Here is a 20171-nt window from a genome sequence, read left to right on the forward strand (position 1 = left end):
GGAGCATCTGCTAGGCCGTTTAAATCTGAGGTTGACATGTTCCCTCTGGCCTCGCATGGCACCACGTTGGCTGTGTTTCCATCCCTGTCAGCCCCTGCCTCCTTAGTGCTTATGGGCAACTTGAAATCAGGGTCGCCACTGGACCCTTGCCCAGCCAAGCTGTTGGGTAAGATCGCGGAAGTGATCAATCCACTGGCGAACCCTCTTCTGAATCTCTCTTTGAGTCAGGGAGTGGTTCCGCCAGCCTGGAAGCAGGCAATGGTCATCCCGCTGCTTAAAAAACCGGGTCTTGACCCGAAGGTCCCAGCCAACTACAGGCCGATTTCTTTGCTGCCGGCTCTCGTAAAAATTTTGGAGAAGCACGTTCAGTCGGTGCTCTCCAACTTTTTGGAGACCCACGAGATCCTGCATGACACCCAGTCTGGCTTCCGTTCAAATCTCAGCACCGAGACCGCGCTCCTTGAGGTTTCTGAAACCATCAAAGGGGTGTTGGATACCGGGGGCAAAGTCATGCTGGTGTTGTTGGACTTGTCGGCGGCTTTTGACACCGTCCCCCATGATGGCCTTCTCGCAAGACTCTATGAGATTGGCCTTCGGGGGACGGTGCTCAGCTGGTTTTCTCCTTTCTAGCTGGCCGCCGGCAAACGGTCTGGACATCTCCTGACACCGCCGTGATGCCGCCTTTGGGAGTTGGGGTCCCTCAGGGCTCTATATTGAGCCCGACCCTCTTTAACATCTTCATGACCCCCTTGGCGGCGGTGGCGGAGTCGTTTGGTGCCCGGATCGTATCTTATGCCGACGACACCCAGCTCGTCTTTTCTTGTAAGAGAGGGGCAGACTTTGACGGGGAGAGTATCCGGGATTGCCTTGGGGCTGTTTTTAAATGGTTCCAACTGAACAGCCTCAAGTGCAATTCCGATAAGTCCGAGGTACTCTTCTTTGGGTGCGACACGGAGCCCAGCTGGCAGGCCTGGTGGCCCATCGATATGTTCCCTCCGTCTTGTTCCTCCCCAATGGCTAAAAACTTGGGGGTCAAGATGGACAAGGGGCTGACGATAAAAGCCCAGATCCTTGGGGTGACGGGTACCTGTTTCGGGTTATTAAAGATGCTGCGGAGGTTCTTACCTCTGTTGTCGGAGGAACACAGGAAGCTGACCGTGCAGGCTCTGATAGGCTCCAGGTTAGATTACGCCAACATTCTTTACCTGGGCTTGCCAGAGTACCTGTTGCAGCGGCTCCAAGTCGCGCAGAATGCGGCGGCCAGGGCCATCTTTGGTCTAAATAGACGGGCCAGCGCTTCGGGTCTATTGCTGACGCTGCACTGGCTACCCATCCGCAAACGGATTGCCTTTAAGGCTATGACGCTGGCCTATAAGGCTCTCCATGCGGTGGGAGCAAAGTACCTCCAAAAGAGACTTGCCTTTTACCATCCGGCTCGCTCTTTGAGGTCAGAATCTTTATTCTTGGCGGTTGTTCCCCGTGTGAAGAGAGCGCGCCTGGGTGGCCGTTCCTTCGGCTTGTTGGCTCCACAGATGTGGAACTCGCTTCCGCTCCCACTCCGCGGGGCCACTAGTCTTCTTGATTTTAGGAGAGGTCTTAAAACCTGGTTGTTTACCCAGTAGGCCTCTCAGTAGTCCCTTTTTACTGTGTTTGTTTTTGTATTCCCTTCTTTTACTGTGTTATGTTATGGTGAAGTAGTTCTCCTTACCTAAAGCGCCGGGACACTCTTTTTGAGTAACCGTTGCGCTATACAAAAGAATAAATAACATAACATAACATAACATAACATATAATATAGCGCTGTGCAGTGTGGTCGACATGTTTCAGCTGTCAAGGATATTACCCAGCTTTCGTCAGGACCATGATGTCAGAAAGAGGCAACTGCAAATATAGAAAAACAACAACAATTCAAATAGTAAACAGTACTCCTACCAGGAACTTGGAGTCCCAATGTTAACTGGAGGAAACTTTAAATGAATCGTCCTTCCCTAAGGAAACAAGTGCAGACAACAAGTGTAGTTTGAGAACTGTTATCCTTAGTAATCCACAATTAACAAAATAACAAGACAGACAACACACATGTAGTGGTGAATAGGTGTTCTCACCACTATATCAAGAGACAAAGTGTTCTCCTGACTCAAAAAATAGCACAATGCTTATTAATTGAAAAAAAGATTTTTTTAAAGTGTACTCACCCAGCATTGTGTGGGAAGTTACCTCACCTCACCCGGCACCCACTCGGGAAGTTGAGGCCCCGCTCTGTAAAAATAGGAGACATAGCTATACTATAAGACTTTGCTGTGTGAACAAACTCCAAAGCAAAGTCTTGCTATGTTAGATTATATTTCCTTTATTGAACATAGCTCAGTTGTCTCAAAGAGGAAAAATGGCTGACCCTTTATCAAAAGTTGGCTAGCTATGGGTTGGTCAGAAAGGAAGTAGTGTAATAAGCTCTAAGCAAAGCCTTATGATGCTGAAACTCAAATAGCATTAAGAACAAAGTATAGAGGCAGTTCAAAGAATGGCACAGCATAGGGGGAGCGAGCCGACCTACCTATCCGTCGGTACCTCTGGCCGGCGTCCAAGAGGGAGTGGAGGTGACGGATAGGAAGGAGGCGCGCCCTTTTATACCTGTGCTAATTGGCCAAACGCGCCAAATTGCGTATTAAATGAGCAATCAGTTCTTGAATTAGCCCGTGTGGTGTCAAAGGAGCGCATGCTCGGAACTTGTGAGGCTCCCGAGGCATGCGCAATAGCCGACAGTTAGCTACATCTCCGCGCAGGCGCCGAGCCAAGCGCAGGTAGAATATTCGGCTCGCGCATGCGCTGTCCAGATTAATGCGCGAAGGAGGCCGACACTGAACTACATCCACGCGCATGCGCCGAGCCAAGCGCAGGTAGAATATTTGGCTCGCGCATGCGCTATGCAGGTCAATGCGCGAAGGCGGTAAAAGCTACTCATTAGCCTCCACGAGCTAGGTCTATTGTATGGCGCTAGATCCATATCTGATATTTTGCAGGATGAATCTATAGCGGAAAAGTATGTGGAAAATTGGGGGAAACAAGGGAAAGAACTGCACAATGCTCCAGACTACCATTTATAAATAAGAAGCCAAGTGTGCAGTGTACTTCAAGATAAGGTGCAGGCAATACATAGTTGGACCTACTTGCCAAAAGCGTTGGAAACAAATATTCAGAGTGGATGTAGTTCAGTGTCGGCCTCCTTCGCGCATTAATCTGGACAGCGCATGCGCGAGCCGAATATTCTACCTGCGCTTGGCTCGGCGCCTGCGCGGAGATGTAGCTAACTGTCGGCTATTGCGCATGCCTCGGGAGCCTCACAAGTTCCGAGCATGCGCTCCTTTGACACAACACGGGCTAATTCAAGAACTGATTGCTCGTTTAATACGCAATTTGGCGCGTTTCGCCAATTAGCACAGGTATAAAAGGGCGCGCCTCCTTCCTATCCGTCACCTCCACTCCCTCTTGGACGCTGGCCAGAGGTACCGACGGATAGGTAGGTTGGCTCGCTCCCCCTATGCTGTGCCATTCTTTGAACTGCCTCTATACTTTGTTCTTAATGCTATTTGAGTTTCAGCATCATAAGGCTTTGCTTAGAGCTTATTATACTACTTCCTTTCTGACCAACCCATAGCTAGCCAACTTTTGATAAAGGGTCAGCCATTTTTCCTCTTTGAGACAACTGAGCTATGTTCAATAAAGGAAATATAATCTAACATAGCAAGACTTTGCTTTGGAGTTTGTTCACACAGCAAAGTCTTATAGTATAGCTATGTCTCCTATCTTTACAGAGCGGGGCCTCAACTTCCCGAGTGGGTGCCGGGTGAGGTGAGGTAACTTCCCACACAATGCTGGGTGAGTACACTTTAAAAAAAATCTTTTTTTCAATTAATAAGCATTGTGCTATTTTTTGAGTCAGGAGAACACTGTGTCTCTTGATATAGTGGTGAGAACACCTATTCACCACTACATGTGTGTTGTCTGTCTTGTTATTTTGTTAATTGTGGATTACTAAGGATAACAGTTCTCAAACTACACTTGTTGTCTGCACTTGTTTCCTTAGGGAAGGACGATTCATTTAAAGTTTCCTCCAGTTAACATTGGGACTCCAAGTTCCTGGTAGGAGTACTGTTTACTATTTGAATTGTTATTGTTTTTCTATATTTGCAGTTGCCTCTTTCTGACATCATGGTCCTTACGAAAGCTGGGTAATATCCTTGACAGCTGAAACATGTCGACCACACTGCACACCGCTATATTATAGTTATATTTTTGAACTGTACAGCGCTTGTTTTAATCATGACACTAGAACAGTGCCTAATAAACATATTTTCTGTTCTGGTAGCTATTTTTAAATACTTCTTTCACACATTTTCTCACTGAGCACTGCACACTCATCAATACCACTCTGAAATACACTGTGGCTAGAAGGTGATCACGATTTTCCTGTCTCTACACCATCAATAGATGTGTTGGGTGAGACTCGGAATATACCATCCGTATCCCAGATGACGATTGATCCGCCACAATGGTGGGCTGATGGGAATTTTTTCAGCCTAGTGTAATTTCATTTCCACATAACTTTATTCCACGACAGCACACACTATTTCTGACTAGGTGCCTTCTTTTGTATTTATCAATTTATAGAGACACCTGATAGTCCCCCGAACTTAACAAATTCCCTCAAAAGCGGATTTAGGTTCTCAGTTGGGTTAATCGCATATAGAGACGTCGTCAGCATAGAGCAAGATTAGCAAACTTCAGGAACTGAAGCCTATACCCCTGGCGGTGTGGTGTTGCCTAATTCTGGCCGCTAATGGCTCCATGGCAATTGCGAACAATAGTGGGGATAACGGACATTCCTGCCTTGTACCTCTGGAGATCGTGAACAGGTCCGATACCATGCCATTCAGTCTCACCCTGGCCTTAGGGGCAGTGTACAGCAAGCGAATTTGATTTATGAACAACGGGCTAAATCCCATGCGCTCCAGTATAATAAAAAGGTATGGCCATTCAAGAGAATCAAATGCTTTTGTGGCATCTAAAAATATCACTGCAGCTTGTACATCAGGATGCAAATAATGCAGCACTGAAACACGGTTCTCAGGTTATGCGTGGTTGCATGGCCAGGTATGAAACCTGATTGGTCCGGGAGGGGCACCATTGGGAGCAAAGGTTGGAGACGATCTGCTATTATTTTCGCATAGATTTTTACGTCTACATTTATTAGTGACAAGGGTCTGTATGAATCCAGGCACTGGCTGTCTTTATCCGGTTTCAACAAAGTTATAATAAGGGCTTCCCTCATTGATTCAGGCAGTATACCCACCTCCAGAGCCTCCCCAAACACTGCATGCATCCGTGGGGCAAGTTCATCTGCATATGTTTTATAGAATGCCGCCGTTAAGACCATCCGGTCCCGGAGCTTTGTTCAGCGGAAGGGCTTTAATTGTTTTGGCGACATCTTGTACTGTAACGGGTTGTTCCATATATTTCCTATGTGTGTTATTGAACCAAACAAGCGCTATGGACTCCAATAACGACATAAGATCGTCCTGCGATCTAACCTGCGTGGACGTATATAAGTTTGAGTAGTATGTTGCGAACGCTTGTAGTATTTCACTTTGTCCCGCTGTCACAACCCCTGCAGAATCAATGATTGTGTGTACATGCGCGGGTGGTGCAGTGGTATTTATCATTCTAGCTAAGGTTCGACTGGGTCTGTCCCCCTCACCATATCTCCGAGCCTCAGCCTGCTTACCCAGGAATTTTAGCTCACGCTGGGCCTCCTCCGCGAAGTCTAGTAATTTAGCTTTTATCTGAGAGGCCAAGTCTGGTGTAGGGTCAGTGCAATAGAGTTGCTCACGTGTTTTAATCTCTCTCTCTATGTCAGCTATGGTATTTCTAATGGCCTTCAAAACCCCTGCTCTACGCGCTATACACTGCCCCCTTATGACCACATCAAAGGCGCCCACAAAACTGAATCAGTAGTAACGGAGCCTTTATTGTTAGCAAAATAGTCTGTTATGTCTCGCCTTATTTCTTCAGTAAAGGCTGCATCTTGAAGCACATGTGGCGGGAGGCGCCAAGTAAAGGCCCCAGTAGGGGCCCCCGGAACGTCTAACTCTAAGAGACAGAGAGCGTGGTCTGAGAGGGATCGGGCCATAATCCCGACATCAACAGTCCAGGTGGCCACATCTTGAGATACCAGCCAAAAGTCCAATCTTGACCAGGCAGCGTGGTGTGCAGAAATGCATGTTCCTACTTTTGCGCTTGTGTTGCGGGACCTCCATATATCAATCAGTGAGCCCTCACTAATTATGTCTCTTAATGCCTGGCTGGCACGCGGATGTAACTGCCGGGACATGCCCTTCCTATCCAAGGAATCATCTATGACCACGTTGAAATCACCTCCCCAAATAACCGTGGGGCAGTCCAGAATCGCAACCTGCGTCCACACTTCCCTGAAGAATTCCGGATCGTCAACGTTCAGCCGTATAGAGCAGCCAGTATCACACTCCTGCCCAGCAGGGTGCCATGCAGCACCACATATCTGCCCTCTTTATCACTTATCACTGTATGCTCCTTCCAGTCGAGGCCTCGACGTACAAGTATAGTTACACCTTTGGCATAGTTACAAAAAATAGCTGAGTATGCGGATCCCCACCTTGAATGTTTGAGCCTGGGTGAGCACGTGGAATTAATGTGTGTTTCTTGCAAGAAACAGACCTCTATGTTGTGCCTGAGTAGGTAGCTGTTCATCAATCTGGATTTCCTGCCATCATTTAAGCCTCGTATGTTCCAGGTAAGAACTTTAGTCACACCCATTACCCGTTGACTAAAATGATGCAAATGTATACCAACTGACCCACAATATAACATTGTATTCCAAAAAGTACAGGTACATTCATGTAGTACTGACGACTTGCCAACCAACCCCATTCCCAACTCCACCCCCCTCCCACACCAACCCCCCAATTAGGTTGTGTCAAGACCCCCCCTAACACGCCGGAGGCGTTAGAACAGTAGAACGTTTAAATTGCGGGAGACACCCATCGGAGGAGCGGCATCTCAAGCGTACACCCCTGTTCAGGGTGGCTGCACTATTGTAGGCTATTTCGCTAGTATAAAGATCGAATCAACTCTCAGCTAAAAAGTATACATGACAATAGGAATCTCTCGCAATGGCGATCAAAGAGAGACTCAATACACAACCCATGATCTAGACCAGATTGGCAACCCATAGCAGAGTAATAGGAGCAAATCGACAAGCTTAGCAGGATCATGACATTAACATCGTAAACAGGTGTACCATATCCAGAGATATCAACACATCAGGGCATTTAAACTTCAGTCATTGTCACTCAACTGGCCTCCGGCGCCGACCTCGGCTGGAGCTTTCCTTTTGGACCTGGGCCCACTTACATGCTTTGCAAATTTTAGAGCTGACCCTGCGTCAAGGAAGTGGTGCGTTGTGCCTTCACGCACGACCCTTAATTTGGCAGAGTACATGAGGGAGTATGGGATTTCTGCTTGGAGCAACAGTTTTGGCAGGCAGAAATTCTTTGCGGGCTGCCTGCACCAGCAGCGTGAAATCTGGGTAAAAAGAGACGTTGTTCCCTTTATGTGTTATCTTCCCTTTCTCCCTTGCCAAACATAATATTAAGTCTCTATCCTGGTAGTTAAGGAGTTTCACTAGGATCGGTCTTGGCGGGGCCCCAACAGGTGGCTATTTCCCCAATGTCCTGTGCGCCCATTCGACAGTGAACACCGGAGAGAGGTTTGGATCAAAAATGTCATGTAGCAGTTCCGTTATGAAGACCTCCATTTTCCCCATCGCCGTGGTCTCCGGAATACCTGTGACCCGAACATTACACCTCAGAGAGCGCGCCTCCAAGTCGTCCACCTTGGCGCACAGCGCTTCAATTTTCTTTTCCATGTTGGTTATGTGCGACTTGGTAGCTTGTTGGAACTCGCAGCACTCTGTGTGTCTATTTTCAAGGCTGTCGAGCCGTGTTTCGTGCGTGGCAACTTGGGAACGCACATTGTCTAGCTGGGCAGTCATGGCATCTAGTTTTGCATCTATACTTTTTAGGCTTGAGCGTACCTCTAGCAGTAGCGCAGTAACATCCATTTCTTGAGGAACCTCTTGGGATGACCCCCCTGCAGATATGGAGTCTTGCTCTGACTGTTTGGACTGCTTTTTCTGCTCAAACCTGAGCCTCGGCTGTCGGGGGTCACCCTTCCCCATGAGCTGGTATCCGGAGTAGGCGCTCTCTGCAGTAAGTTGCGTAGAGGCGAAGTATACCCCAGGTGTCCTTATGGCCTAGGGAGCGTAGTGTGGGGCACTGCACGTAGCTGGTGGGTCAGTCACGCCAGACACGCCCCCTGGCAGTGGCGCCCTATGCACAGGAAGATGTCAACCTGGAAAGCGTGTATAAATAGTTCTGTCGTGGCTTGGCAACAGAAGGGACAGGCAACCATGCACGGGACGTCTCCGAGGCCACGGACCCGCGTCTGTCTCACCAACAGCGACTGGCCACGACGTAGAATAGAGAGCAGGCTTAACCGGGACCACGTGGCATGCAGCAGGGACCAGCACACTTCAGCTTCAGGAGATCAATTAGGCCCATCCGGTGCAGAAACCATACCCAGATTAGCCGTGCTGGGCAAATACTGTCCGCGACCTTAACAACCAGCCGCCATTACCCCCTCGATCGGGCACAGCTCACTTAACCTCTGGTGTCCCCGTGTGTGGCGCAGGCAGCGGCGGCGCTCCGTGGTATGGGATCGTGGTTTTAGGGTATTGTCCCGCCAGGCGGGTGCAAGGCAATTAGTCACCAACTCGCTTATGCTCAGCCTTCAGAGTGCTTAAATCGGCCCCATTTGCGACAGTGTTCGTGGCGGGTTCGCCCAATTCAAAATGGCGGCATCCCGCACCATTGATTTGCACAGCTAGTTAGCAAACGCAAGAAAAGTCATGTGGGCTCGCAAAGAGGAATGCCATATGGGATACAACCTCAGCCAGATCTGCGCCCTTACCCCACTAGCGTGTGCCTTGGGCCGCCCTCCGCTGTCTCGCCACGCGATGCGCCAGGCCCACACAGCAGCGTCCTCGATTTGTGCCAGACGCCCGTGCCGACCTCCAGCGCCGCCGGGACGCAGCACGACTTCGCTGCGGTCTATTCAGCCAGGGCTCGTCGACGCGGTTCCGTTTATGTAAGGACACCGAGGTTTTGGTCGATTATGTCTCAGGCCCCCCGAAGGTGCAGCGCTTCGGTTCTTAGCTTTTATGATCAGAGACAGCGAGGATTTTGAAAGGATTTATGTTGCAGCTGGCGGAGCTCGCTAGTTAGGCGGCCATCTCGCTGCTCGTTCGGCCACGCCCCCAACCCCATTGAACGTTTAAATGCAAACTTAATGATTCAATTTTGATAGCAAAGCATAGTGGTACTTTAGGACCGAAGTCGTAACTTGTGATGTGCAGAGGTGTATCTTCGTTTCATGCATCTGAATGTAAAATACTCTCCCGTGACTCTTTTTTGTTAGTTGGTCTCCAGGGACAAACAAGAAACCTATTGCTGTATGTGTTGTTTGTGATGGGAGCATTCGCCTAAAAGACTGCATAATCATATGAACGTGTCGCCTTTCAGCTGTACCTCCGAAACTGAAGACCTTGAAAGATGCAACGAAACCCGAGGGTGCGAAAGTGGTGCTGAAGTGTGAAGCTGTTGCTGAAAATTCTCATCTTCAATTTAAGTGGCAAAAGGACGGGACGGATCTCAACAGAAAAAACAGTCCTGAAAACGTCAAGATCAAGGACAGAAAAAAGTAAGTTGCGAATTAAGTCATAACTGCAGTGATAGCAATGAAGACTAGGCTGATATCGTGCAGGTGGCATCATTACAGAGCCGTGTGAATGTTATTTGTAGCCTGCAATAATGTGAAATAAATGCTGTGAACTACAAAATGTGCTAACTAATGTATCTAGGTTAACATTTTCAGTTTCCCACCTATTAAATATGCTACTTGGAGAGCTGCTTTTAGAGACGTGCAGGCTCATTTATTTGGTCCTAACAACAGCTGAGTTAACCTAATTAACTCCGTTAATCCAATTAACTCAATTACTTCTAAAGACACTTGACGTATTTCTGCAGTCACAGATTTCAGGCCACTGTTACAGGGTGTTACAGGTTGATAGGCTATAATTTAAATAAACTATGCACAATTATTAAAATAGACTGCATATCAAAAACAATATTTTACAGTATTTGTGAATGAAACAATGATACAATGATGTAATCCTCCGTTCAATGCATATATATTAATTCAGATATTACCTGTATTACAGACGTTGTTTGATTCTTAACACACCAGTATAATAGAAATAAAGCTATCAGCGTTGTCAGGCTTTTGCTGCACAATACTCATAACTCTCAATGGCACACCTAAGGTTATCTCAAATGTTGTTTTATGCCTTCAAAGGGTACCTTGTAAGGTATTCGGTGCAAAAGTGTAGTGTCCAGACACTTGACTCTGTGTAACAATTATTTTAGAGGATCTGGAGGGTTTTCTAGATTCCACCTTTGCACATGTTTTAGCTTAGGGCTCTGGTTGTGCTTAAGCAAGTATGGTTAATCCATTCAACAAAGTTAGGTAAGATTAGTATAGTTAAATACATGCTTTCTCTAGTATATGTTTCTCCTCGGCTTTGAGGTGGGTTTAACTTTTCATCACAAATGAAACATGTCTGTGCTTAATGCTTCTCGCTCTCTTGTGCTTTTTCAGGAGCGTACATTAGTTGGCACAAATCTTATATGCAAGAGAACACTTTATGGGGGTGACCGGAAGTGCTCGCCTCACTCACGTTTTTCAACCCAGGAAGACTACCATTGTTGTTTTCAGATTATCAAACAAGAAATGTATGAAGAAAATGAGGGGAGCAGGTAGTGACGCCCTGTACCACTGTCTACTCCCCCTAAAGCTGCCTGCAACGATTCCCATATTGACAGCTGGCACCAGTGGCGGATCCTCCATGGGGGCGTTTGGGCGCCGCCCCACTGCTTTCTCGCCATGCGAGAAGGCAGAAACAAACAGTATAGAACTACCATTTGTTTCTGCCTTCTCGCACGGCAAGAAAGCAGAAGTTCCTGGTTGAGAGAGTGGGCGGCGTTACTCGACGGCAGGGGGGAGCGGCTTTCCCACTGTGCTTAATACTGTCTTATTTGGGAGGCTGTCCAAACAGACAGTATTAACTGTATTAAGAACAGTGGGCAAGCTGCTCCCCCCTGCCTTCGAGTAACACCTCCCACTCTCCCTGCTCTCTGTATGCTGCAGCATACAGAGAGAAATGACGCGGTTGGGGCAGCCGGCCGAACCAATCACAGCGCTGTGCTGTGGTGGAGGGGAGGGAGGCTGCCTGCAGCCTTCCTGCGTGATGACGAGCACGACTCGGAATTCAAAAGAACAGGACGGCGGGAGTCAGGAGTCTGGAATCTCGGAGTCAGAACTTGAAGGCGGGAAGAAGGTAAGTTTGACTTTTATTTATTTTATTTATCCCACTTCCCCTCCACCCGCAATGCCGGCCACGACTGATTGTAAGTGTGTTTTGCACTTTGAAAATCACATAGTGCAATTTTGACTCGCAGTCACAAATTAATATTTTGGAGTAAAAAGCCCGTCTGGGGGGACGTCATCCCATAGACTCCTGGTTCTCATCAACACAACTCCACAGCTCTCTGCTGCTTCACCATACACACGCCGAGTTTACTTTCTTTATTTTTCTTGGAAGCCTGAATGCCTCTGCACATGTTCAGGAGAAGAGGAGAAGAGGGACACTTGTATTTCTGGAGGGTGCTGCCTGGTTTGTTTGACAAGGAGGGTGTCTCTTGCCACTCATGTGCTGTCAAACTGTGCAGGCAGCAGCAGTGCACACCAGCTTGTCTATACTGCCAGTGCCTAGGCATTTGCACTGCTCGCTGTTGATGCGTGAGACGGGAGACGGGAGTTTGCCCTGCTGCTGCGGGTAAGGCAGTGGATGTATGATGTATGATGTATGAAAGAAAGAATCTTTGGGTCAGCAGGCTTTTACATTTGTCGAACACAGTACAGTCACCTTGGTTAATTCGATTTGGTGCCTGGGTGAGAATGAGATATCACCTCCATTCAGGAGTCCGTAATTTTTTTATGATTTGCAACTGAAATTGCATTTACAAAACATTGATACATCTCATTTCGAATCACAAATAGTAGGACATGCCACTTTCTACCCACCTACAATTTGCGATTTGAAACGAGTTACAAAACCCCTTTAGCAATTTGGAGAGGCTTTGAAAGGAATTTGGTTCATTTTAAAAAGTCCTATGTGGTCACAACCACTGTAATTTTGAGACTTGCTGGACTGAGACGAATAAGGAAGGGCTTTGTAAAATAGGCTCTTTGGGTGTTGTTTCACTGCTCTTTAACACTCCATCACTTTGAAATCAAGTGGAATTTCCAAAAAGAAAGCGAGAGCTTAGAAAGAATATTTGTGTTCAGGCTCTAAAAACACCTACCTTAGATGTGAGAGTCTGTATGACACTTGTTTACAATGCCAAGAATACTTCTTTTAATTAATGCACTTATGTTGCCTTATCTCCGCAACAAACATGTCCACATATTGCAAGAGCTCTGAAACCCCACTACTGCTATAGTCACCTTATTGCCATTTATTTGGAAGAAAATGTACAAGATATGTTCAAAAAGTGGCCAGTAAGTTTTAAACTCTGCATCCTTATTCCCCAACCCCTTCCAATCAGTTAATCAGATTCAGAGCTACCTATCTTTAAGTGTTTCGCTACAGTGACAAATGTTGAAAAAATATCTGTACTCTGCATTTTGGTTGAGACTGCAAACAAGTTATGGAAAAGGTGTAAACACAAAATAAATTGGGCTGAGGTTGCGTCACCGATCTCCTCAGCCATAATGAGCTCATCTAGGGCTGTGCGTTCATGCTCGAGAAGCTGCAGGAGTAAAACACCCTGGAGGAAGAGTGAGCGGTCAGCCAAAGTATGTGAGTGGTCAGATGAGTAAAGCATAGCTCAATAATCCGCAGAGGTGCGCGCTATGTCAGCAGGGGCACAAAAGACCTGCCCTTGTGCGTCGCGAATTTTGGGGACAATTTGGTTGGCCGGGGGTAGGGTGGCGAGCCAATGAAGCATTTTGCCATTCTTTTCTCCCCATCCATAGGCTCGGGCCACCAAGGACCTCCAAATCAGTTTAGCAGATTCGAGAGACATGGTTTTGATCTCTTCCTTGTACTAAATGGAGCTGTCTTCGTACCGGCTCTCCATCCGTCTTGGCCACAGTGATTTCTAGGCGGAGCGGCTTGGCTACCGGTTGGGAGAGGTGACGGTCATGGGGTTGCCGTCTGTGTTAATGGAACCCCTTGGCGTATCCACGGATCGTGGCTTTGCCTGCTTCCCACAGCGTGCTTTGGAGTTGCACAGTGCCCTCATTGGTGTGAAAGTAGTTTTTCAATTCTCCCTCAATCCCTTGTTTGTATTTTTGGTCTGGAACGAACCAGGCATTCAATCTCCATACTGGCCGTAGAGCTCCTGTGGAGCCCCCAACCTGCAGGAGGAGTGGAGAGTGATCTGAAACCCCTTGCCCCAGTATTTGGGTCTCGGTGACCGCTCTACAGTCTGGGGCAGGCATAAAGATAAGGTTAATACGAGAGTGGGTATGGTGTGCTGCGGGGGTGTGGGTATACTGTAGTGTAACAGGGTGCCGGGTGAGCCATACATCGCAAAGGCCCAGTTTGGAGGCCCAATCTCAGAGTCGTCGGGCAGCCAGGCTTCTGCTGGAGGATGGTGTGCCCGTGACATCTTTGGCGGGTTCTGGGACAGCATTAAAATCTCCCCCTATTACCATCGTACTGTGGGGGAGGGAGGATATTGTCACCACTGCATCTCAGAGAGTGGACTCCAGCTTCGCCGGGGGGCTTATAGTGACATCATATTGATAGTGGTGCCTCTAAGGGTGCCTGTGAGGGTGACAAATCAGCCTAGAGGGTTGCTAGTTGTGTGGACTGGTGTGAAAGGGAGGGAGTGTCGCTAGATTATCGCCGTTCCTAGAGCCCCTCTAGAAAATCCTGAATGCCAAATTCTGTCAAAGCCCGGGCGTACTAGGAAGGGACATTGATTTCCCAACAGGTGCGTCTCTTGCAGTAGCAAGACATCCGGTTTTACCCTCCTTGCATATTTTAAAACTGCTGTTCATTTAATTTTATCTAGGAGTCCATTAACATTCCATGAAAGAACTCTAAGGGGTTCATCTCCATTACATGGCTGTGACATTACGATAATGTGGTGGTACGCAGGGCCAATGGCCTGGGAGACCTAACTGTTTTGGTTGGTGAGGCCTTGGGGGAGCTGGGCACTTTCGAATCCTCGACGAGGATCGCCCGGGGGCGCATTGTGGATGTTGTACATGGTTTTGCAGGAAAACAGAATAACACAAACAAACGCAGGGTGAACAGTCCCTGCCAAAGATCCCAACCAACCCCCCTCCCCATACTTCCTCAATTAAAGTATCTGTCGCCCAGTAAGCTAAAAAGTTCAAGTGTGAAGAGATTAACTATTGAAGCCTGGCGTGCTCATCAAGCCACGCCCCATGCTTGGTGATTTTAACATTCAGTTAGATATGGCAGAGGAGCCTTTAACAAGGCATTTAGTGGAAACCTTAGCCTTTTTTATTTAATTTAGTGGGAGTCCTCACTGGGTCTACCAACATGACTGGTCACACTATTGATGACATATTTTCTAATGCATTACTAACGGGGGGTTCTCCCTAGCCAGTACCATGGTAGGATCGCTTCTTTCTTCCTTTTTTGTGGACGTTTGATTATCTATAGAATCCCTATCCCTCCTTGCCCCAGATCAAGAGAGATGTTGGAGTAGGGTGCCCTTGCATGAGGGAAGGAGCATACTGCTGGACTCTAAACCTGTGATACCTTACGGTTAAAGAAGGGGACATTGTTATAAGCTCATTGCTTACAACGGTGGCTATTCTAATGGCCCCGATCTTGGCTTCAAGAAACGCTACAAAGACCCTCTCGGCACCCTGGTTCTCGCAGAAATTAGTTCATGAAAGAGCAGTGTAGAAAGAGTGTGGCAGCATGCGTATTTGGACTCTGACAAAGTCCATTACAAATTGGCCCTGAAAGCCTACCATAGAAATCTTAAGAGGACTGGCAGCACCTTCTGTATACAATGTATCAGGGAGGATGAGAATGACGGGAGGGAGATTTTTAAAATTGTAGCCAAGTTTACGGATCCAAAGTTATGCTTTAAGTTGTAAGTCAGGGTCACCAATGGATGCCATACCCCATTCACTTATTGAAGTCTATCTCCAACATTATTGCTCCGATGTACCAGGAGTTATTTGCTATCTCCCTGTACTCAGGCATAATACCTGATGACTGGAAAAAAGCTAGGGTGATCCCTCTATTAAAAAAGGCAAACGCTGATCCTGGATCTTTAGCTAACTTTAGGCCAGTCTTTCTGCTGCCAGGAGAAGTTCGGAAACCAGCAATTCGCCACCTTTTTGACAGAAAACAACCCATGTCACCCCTCTCAATCAGGGTTTAGAGCCCACCACAGCACCTAGCCACATATTAGAGGTCGCTGAGTCCATCAAGTTCTCTCTGGATTCAGGCCTCAATGTGGCTTTGGTGCTGTTGGACCCGTCAGCAGCATTTGACAATGTGGACCATAACATCTTGCTGCACAGGTTAGAGCACCTGGGAGTAACAGGCTCTGCACAGAGTTGGCTGGGCTCCTTCCTTCCACGAGCAGATGGTATGGATGAAGCCGTATGCCTCAGGAAGAAAAGTGTTGAAGTGGGGGGTGCCCCAACATTGCTGTCAGAGTCCCACGCTCTTCAACATTTGCATGTCTCCTTTAGCAAACTTGTTGGAATCCTTTAACATCAAAATCATCTTAATCTAATGGTACCCAACTCCTGCTCACATATTATGGGGATCCTGCAAGTGCAGGGGCTGCTTTTCCCAGGTGTCTGGTGGCAATGCTAGATTGGCTGAAGGCCAACAGATTACAGGAAAATCAAGAAAAGACCCAAGTCTCATAGTTTGAACGGGATCCTCTACCTAGCTGGCTTGGGACCTGGCCCAATAGTGTCCCCCCTCCACCCCCTCCTTTGGCAGTGGCCAGAAACAGAAATCTGGGTGTGTTGTTTGATGACCAGTTTTCATTTGGAGCACAAGTGTCAGCAGTGATAAAATCATGTTTCTGGATTTTTGGCATGCTGAAGAAATTTCTTCACTTGCTCCCCCATGAGGCCCAAGTGACAGTGGTCAGGTTACTGATTTTATCTAGGCTGGATTATGCTTATGTTCCCTACCTTGGTCTCCCAGAATATCTGATCCAGCGGCTACAGATCATGCAGAATATGGCACTATGTTTAATATTTAAAATCCCGAAATTACCTCGGTGTCATCATATCAGGGCAAACTTCACTGGCTGCCAGTTCATCAACACATTAGGTACAAAGGTCTGACCTGAAGACACCAAGCCCTACATAATAGGGGTCCTGTGTACCTAAATGAACCCATTGAGGCATAGAGCCCTGGGAAGCTTCTGCGCTCTAGTTTTGCGGGCCTTATTGTGACTCCTTGCTTTCAGAATCAGGCTGTCTATTAAAGCAGCAAGCTTGTGGAATAAATGACCTGAATACTTGAGATTTATCCCTGAGGAAGTTAAGTTTAGCAAGGAGCTGAAAACATTCTTATTTAGACTTTAGGGGTGAGAATGGACGTACAAAGGTCCGTAAAATCCTCTTCAGCATGTCAAAAAGCACCGGGACACTTTTGCGAGTAGCTTTGCGCAATAGAAAATATTTTCATTCATTCATTCTGAATCTTATCTGAAAATTGTAATTTCTGACATAAGTTTAAAAATATCAGATATAGATTATGTGCATCAAGGTGTGCGTCCCAGATATTTTCTTATGAACATATATGGTAGTAGGAAGTCAATTCAGATCACACTATTTTGGTTATATGTCTGTGTGTGTCTTATTTAATCTTGACATGGTAGAAAGTAGAAATCTGACCCAGATGAATGTTGCTTTACATGTTGTATCTGTCTCATTAGTCAAATGACCTGACACTTTCAAAGTTCTTATAAAGATAAAGGTCAGACGACCTCTGCATTGAATGGCAGACATGACAATGATTTAACATAAATCGGAAAAGTTGGCGACTTCCATTGAGAGTGAGAAGATGGCGACCTCCATTAGCCAAGATGGAATTGATGCCTACATAAGATTGAGTCAGAACTCAGGGTCGGGTACTTCTGAATGTGACGTCATAGGGGTATATTTAGCCAGAAGGGATTTATTTATCTATCAAGTAGTGAAACCCATGCTCTCCAACTACTGTTGCAGGGTTTCTGCTTGCGCCGAATGTAACTTGGGTCAACAGAACGTCAGAATGCAGGATCTGCATCCCTATGCCACATCAGTGCCCGTCCGCCCAAATTTCCTGGCTATCTCACAGCGCCTTACCTGAACTCTTAAACTTCCCAGAGTAGCAGCCAATTTTTACAACCTAGAACGCAACACTCTATTACCCAAAGGAACTGTAGAAACAGATGTTTGCCTTTCGCTTCTCACTCGTGCATGCCTATAATAAACAAAATAAAGACACAAGGAAAGTTTACAATATTTATTGTAACTATTGTGCTCTATTATGAAGAAAGTGGGCTGCAATTAGAAAATATATACAACTAAGCAAAGTAATCAACATTACTATCAAATTGTATACAATGAAAAGCCCTAACATGGTAAATGATATATCTGTCCAAGCCTACCTTCACTACATGAGCACAAGAATATATCGGCGCTCGCTGGAATTAGTATCGGACCCCATACCTGGTATTTTGTATTTAGGTGGTCTGCATTGTAAGTGTAAACTCAGTTTAAGCAAGGCTTAGGGCACCCGTTCCATGAACTGTCCTTCTGCAAGAAACCTACTCTCTGTATTCAAAAAGGCAAGTCTCGGTTTGTATGATAAGATGTGCTGTTTTGGAAAACAGTAGCTGTGCTTTTGTGTTGTGTCTTAAACGTTACGAGATATTGCTGACCACTCACATGAAAATTGCAACATGTTGTTCGACCTTGTATGAAATGTTCAGACTGAGTCCCGAGAAGGAGAACTACATAACAAATAATATAAGCAGCATATTTCTAAAATAATATTGTGACACCAATACAAATCTATTTTGTGTCTGTAAGAAGCAAAAGGCAGCCTAAAATGTATAATATGCAGAACTAAGGGAGAACCAACGTAGGTCCATAAGGGAACTTATAAAAAGGCACAAGACAAAATGAGCAAATTCAAAGCCATGCTAATAAGGATGTTATACAAAAAATTATAATCATAATAAAAAATATAACATGTAATAAAAAATTTCCTAGCTATCGTAACGGAAAGTTTCAATTCTATGAAGGACTCGGAGGCGAGGATTATGCCTTCTTTCTTCACTTTATTTTGTACAGCAGCCATTCAAAAAACAACAAGACTACATTTTCCATCAACCCTGGGAAAATCTGTAGTCAAACAAATTGTCCAATCAGAATAGTCCTGGGTCAACCAATTGGGGTCCTCCAGTCTCCGTATAGTTTGCCCTCACTGGCCCCTCCTCCTCTTTCTTTGTGCGAAGTCAGCCGGAAACCAAACCTCAGGCATCTTTCTTATTCGAGTCTGAACCTACGAGGACAAAAGGGGGCCATCAATTCACGGAAGGAATGTGATGCAAGCAGAGAAATACTACATGGCAGACATCCATCAAACCTTGATTAGTAACCCAGAAGGAGCATGAAAGTAGGATGCAGAACTGCAAAATCTGGGAATACATTTCATCACTGTCATAAAACCCACCGATTAATCATCCATAATAAAAGATAGAAACCCCAAATGTTATTTACTGAAATACAGGGTGGGGTATCCTCTAGCAATCCCTAGGGTGGGATAATGCTCGCCTCCAAGTCCTTAATAGAATTGAAACCTTCTGTTACGATAGCTAGGACATTTTTCATTCCAAGTTAGTTCAAAGCTTGCTCCCCACAAGGTGAGCCATGTCCAGCACAGGCTTGAAATAAAACCTTTTAAAGGTAGAGTCCGAAGACCAATCTGCCGCGTTAAGGATATCCTCCAAACGGGCAACCAAGCCAAATGCTTCCGAAGTCATAGCCCCTCTTGCCGAGTGGGCACCACAATCCAAGAGGCTGATAACCTGCTTCTTGCATAACCCATCTAAACCATCGGGCGATGGTGGGGGGAAAACTGCCTTAAAAGGCTTGCGGAGAGCTATGAGAAGTTGGCGCTCACCTGAAGGTCGAAATTCTCCTCGTAAGCTTTCAAACAGCGAATAACACATAACTTGGGACAATCTGGAAACTCTGGGTACGAAATTACTCGGGTGTGACACTTTGTCCGTCGGTGTAGGGTAAAGGTTACCCCAGAGGGAGTGGAGTAAACACCCTAGAAGAGATATCCAAAGCTCTTACATCGGAGACTCATCAGCAAGCGTCTGGCTGGACCCACACGTCCGCCTCTTTGGAATTCTCCACAGCTCGCCGCCGGCGCTCGCAGACACATAGTCCTCCGCACACTCCAGCCCTGCACACACAGTGCAGAGTCCCGAGCTCGCTCACAGACAAACGTTCTCCATAACTCCTGCTTTCAGACACCCTGTTCTGCCCAGCTTATGCTCTCACTCATCTGTGTACAGGGCACCAGACTCGCGCACCACGTATTTTAGACAGGCGTAGTTGCCAACGGTGCATCGGGTGCAGTGGCACTGGGAACCAGTGAATTATAATTATAGCTATAATTTACTGCCTATACAGGAGTCGGCTGGCCCATTTTATCACTTGCACTAAAACCCCTGCACAATGGTCATTAATGCACGCGTGCACTCCTTCGCATACCCGGGATACTCTTACAAATAATCTGTTCAAACACGGGCCTCTCTCAAAACAGACGCATTATTGGCATGTTAGGGCTCACCCGATTCACACTTCAGAAATTGTGATTTCTGATTATTTTACTGGTACTGTGAAGTTTCTTCTGGGGGTGACCTTCCCGT

At 46.6% G+C, this 20171-nt stretch overlaps 1 protein-coding gene across 1 annotated transcript in view; it reads left to right on the plus strand.

The window, feature by feature from the left end:
• NRG1 (neuregulin 1) overlaps positions 1 to 20171 on the plus strand; it is a 1265832-nt gene that overhangs the window by 298921 nt on the left and 946740 nt on the right. Inside the window, 1 exon segment of the mRNA XM_078676354.1 lies at positions 9675 to 9852. Coding sequence (XP_078532480.1) covers positions 9675 to 9852 — 178 coding nt within the window.

The sequence above is a fragment of the Lissotriton helveticus genome, chromosome 2_1, assembly GCF_964261635.1.
Source record: "Lissotriton helveticus chromosome 2_1, aLisHel1.1, whole genome shotgun sequence".
NCBI lineage: Eukaryota > Metazoa > Chordata > Amphibia > Caudata > Salamandridae > Lissotriton > Lissotriton helveticus.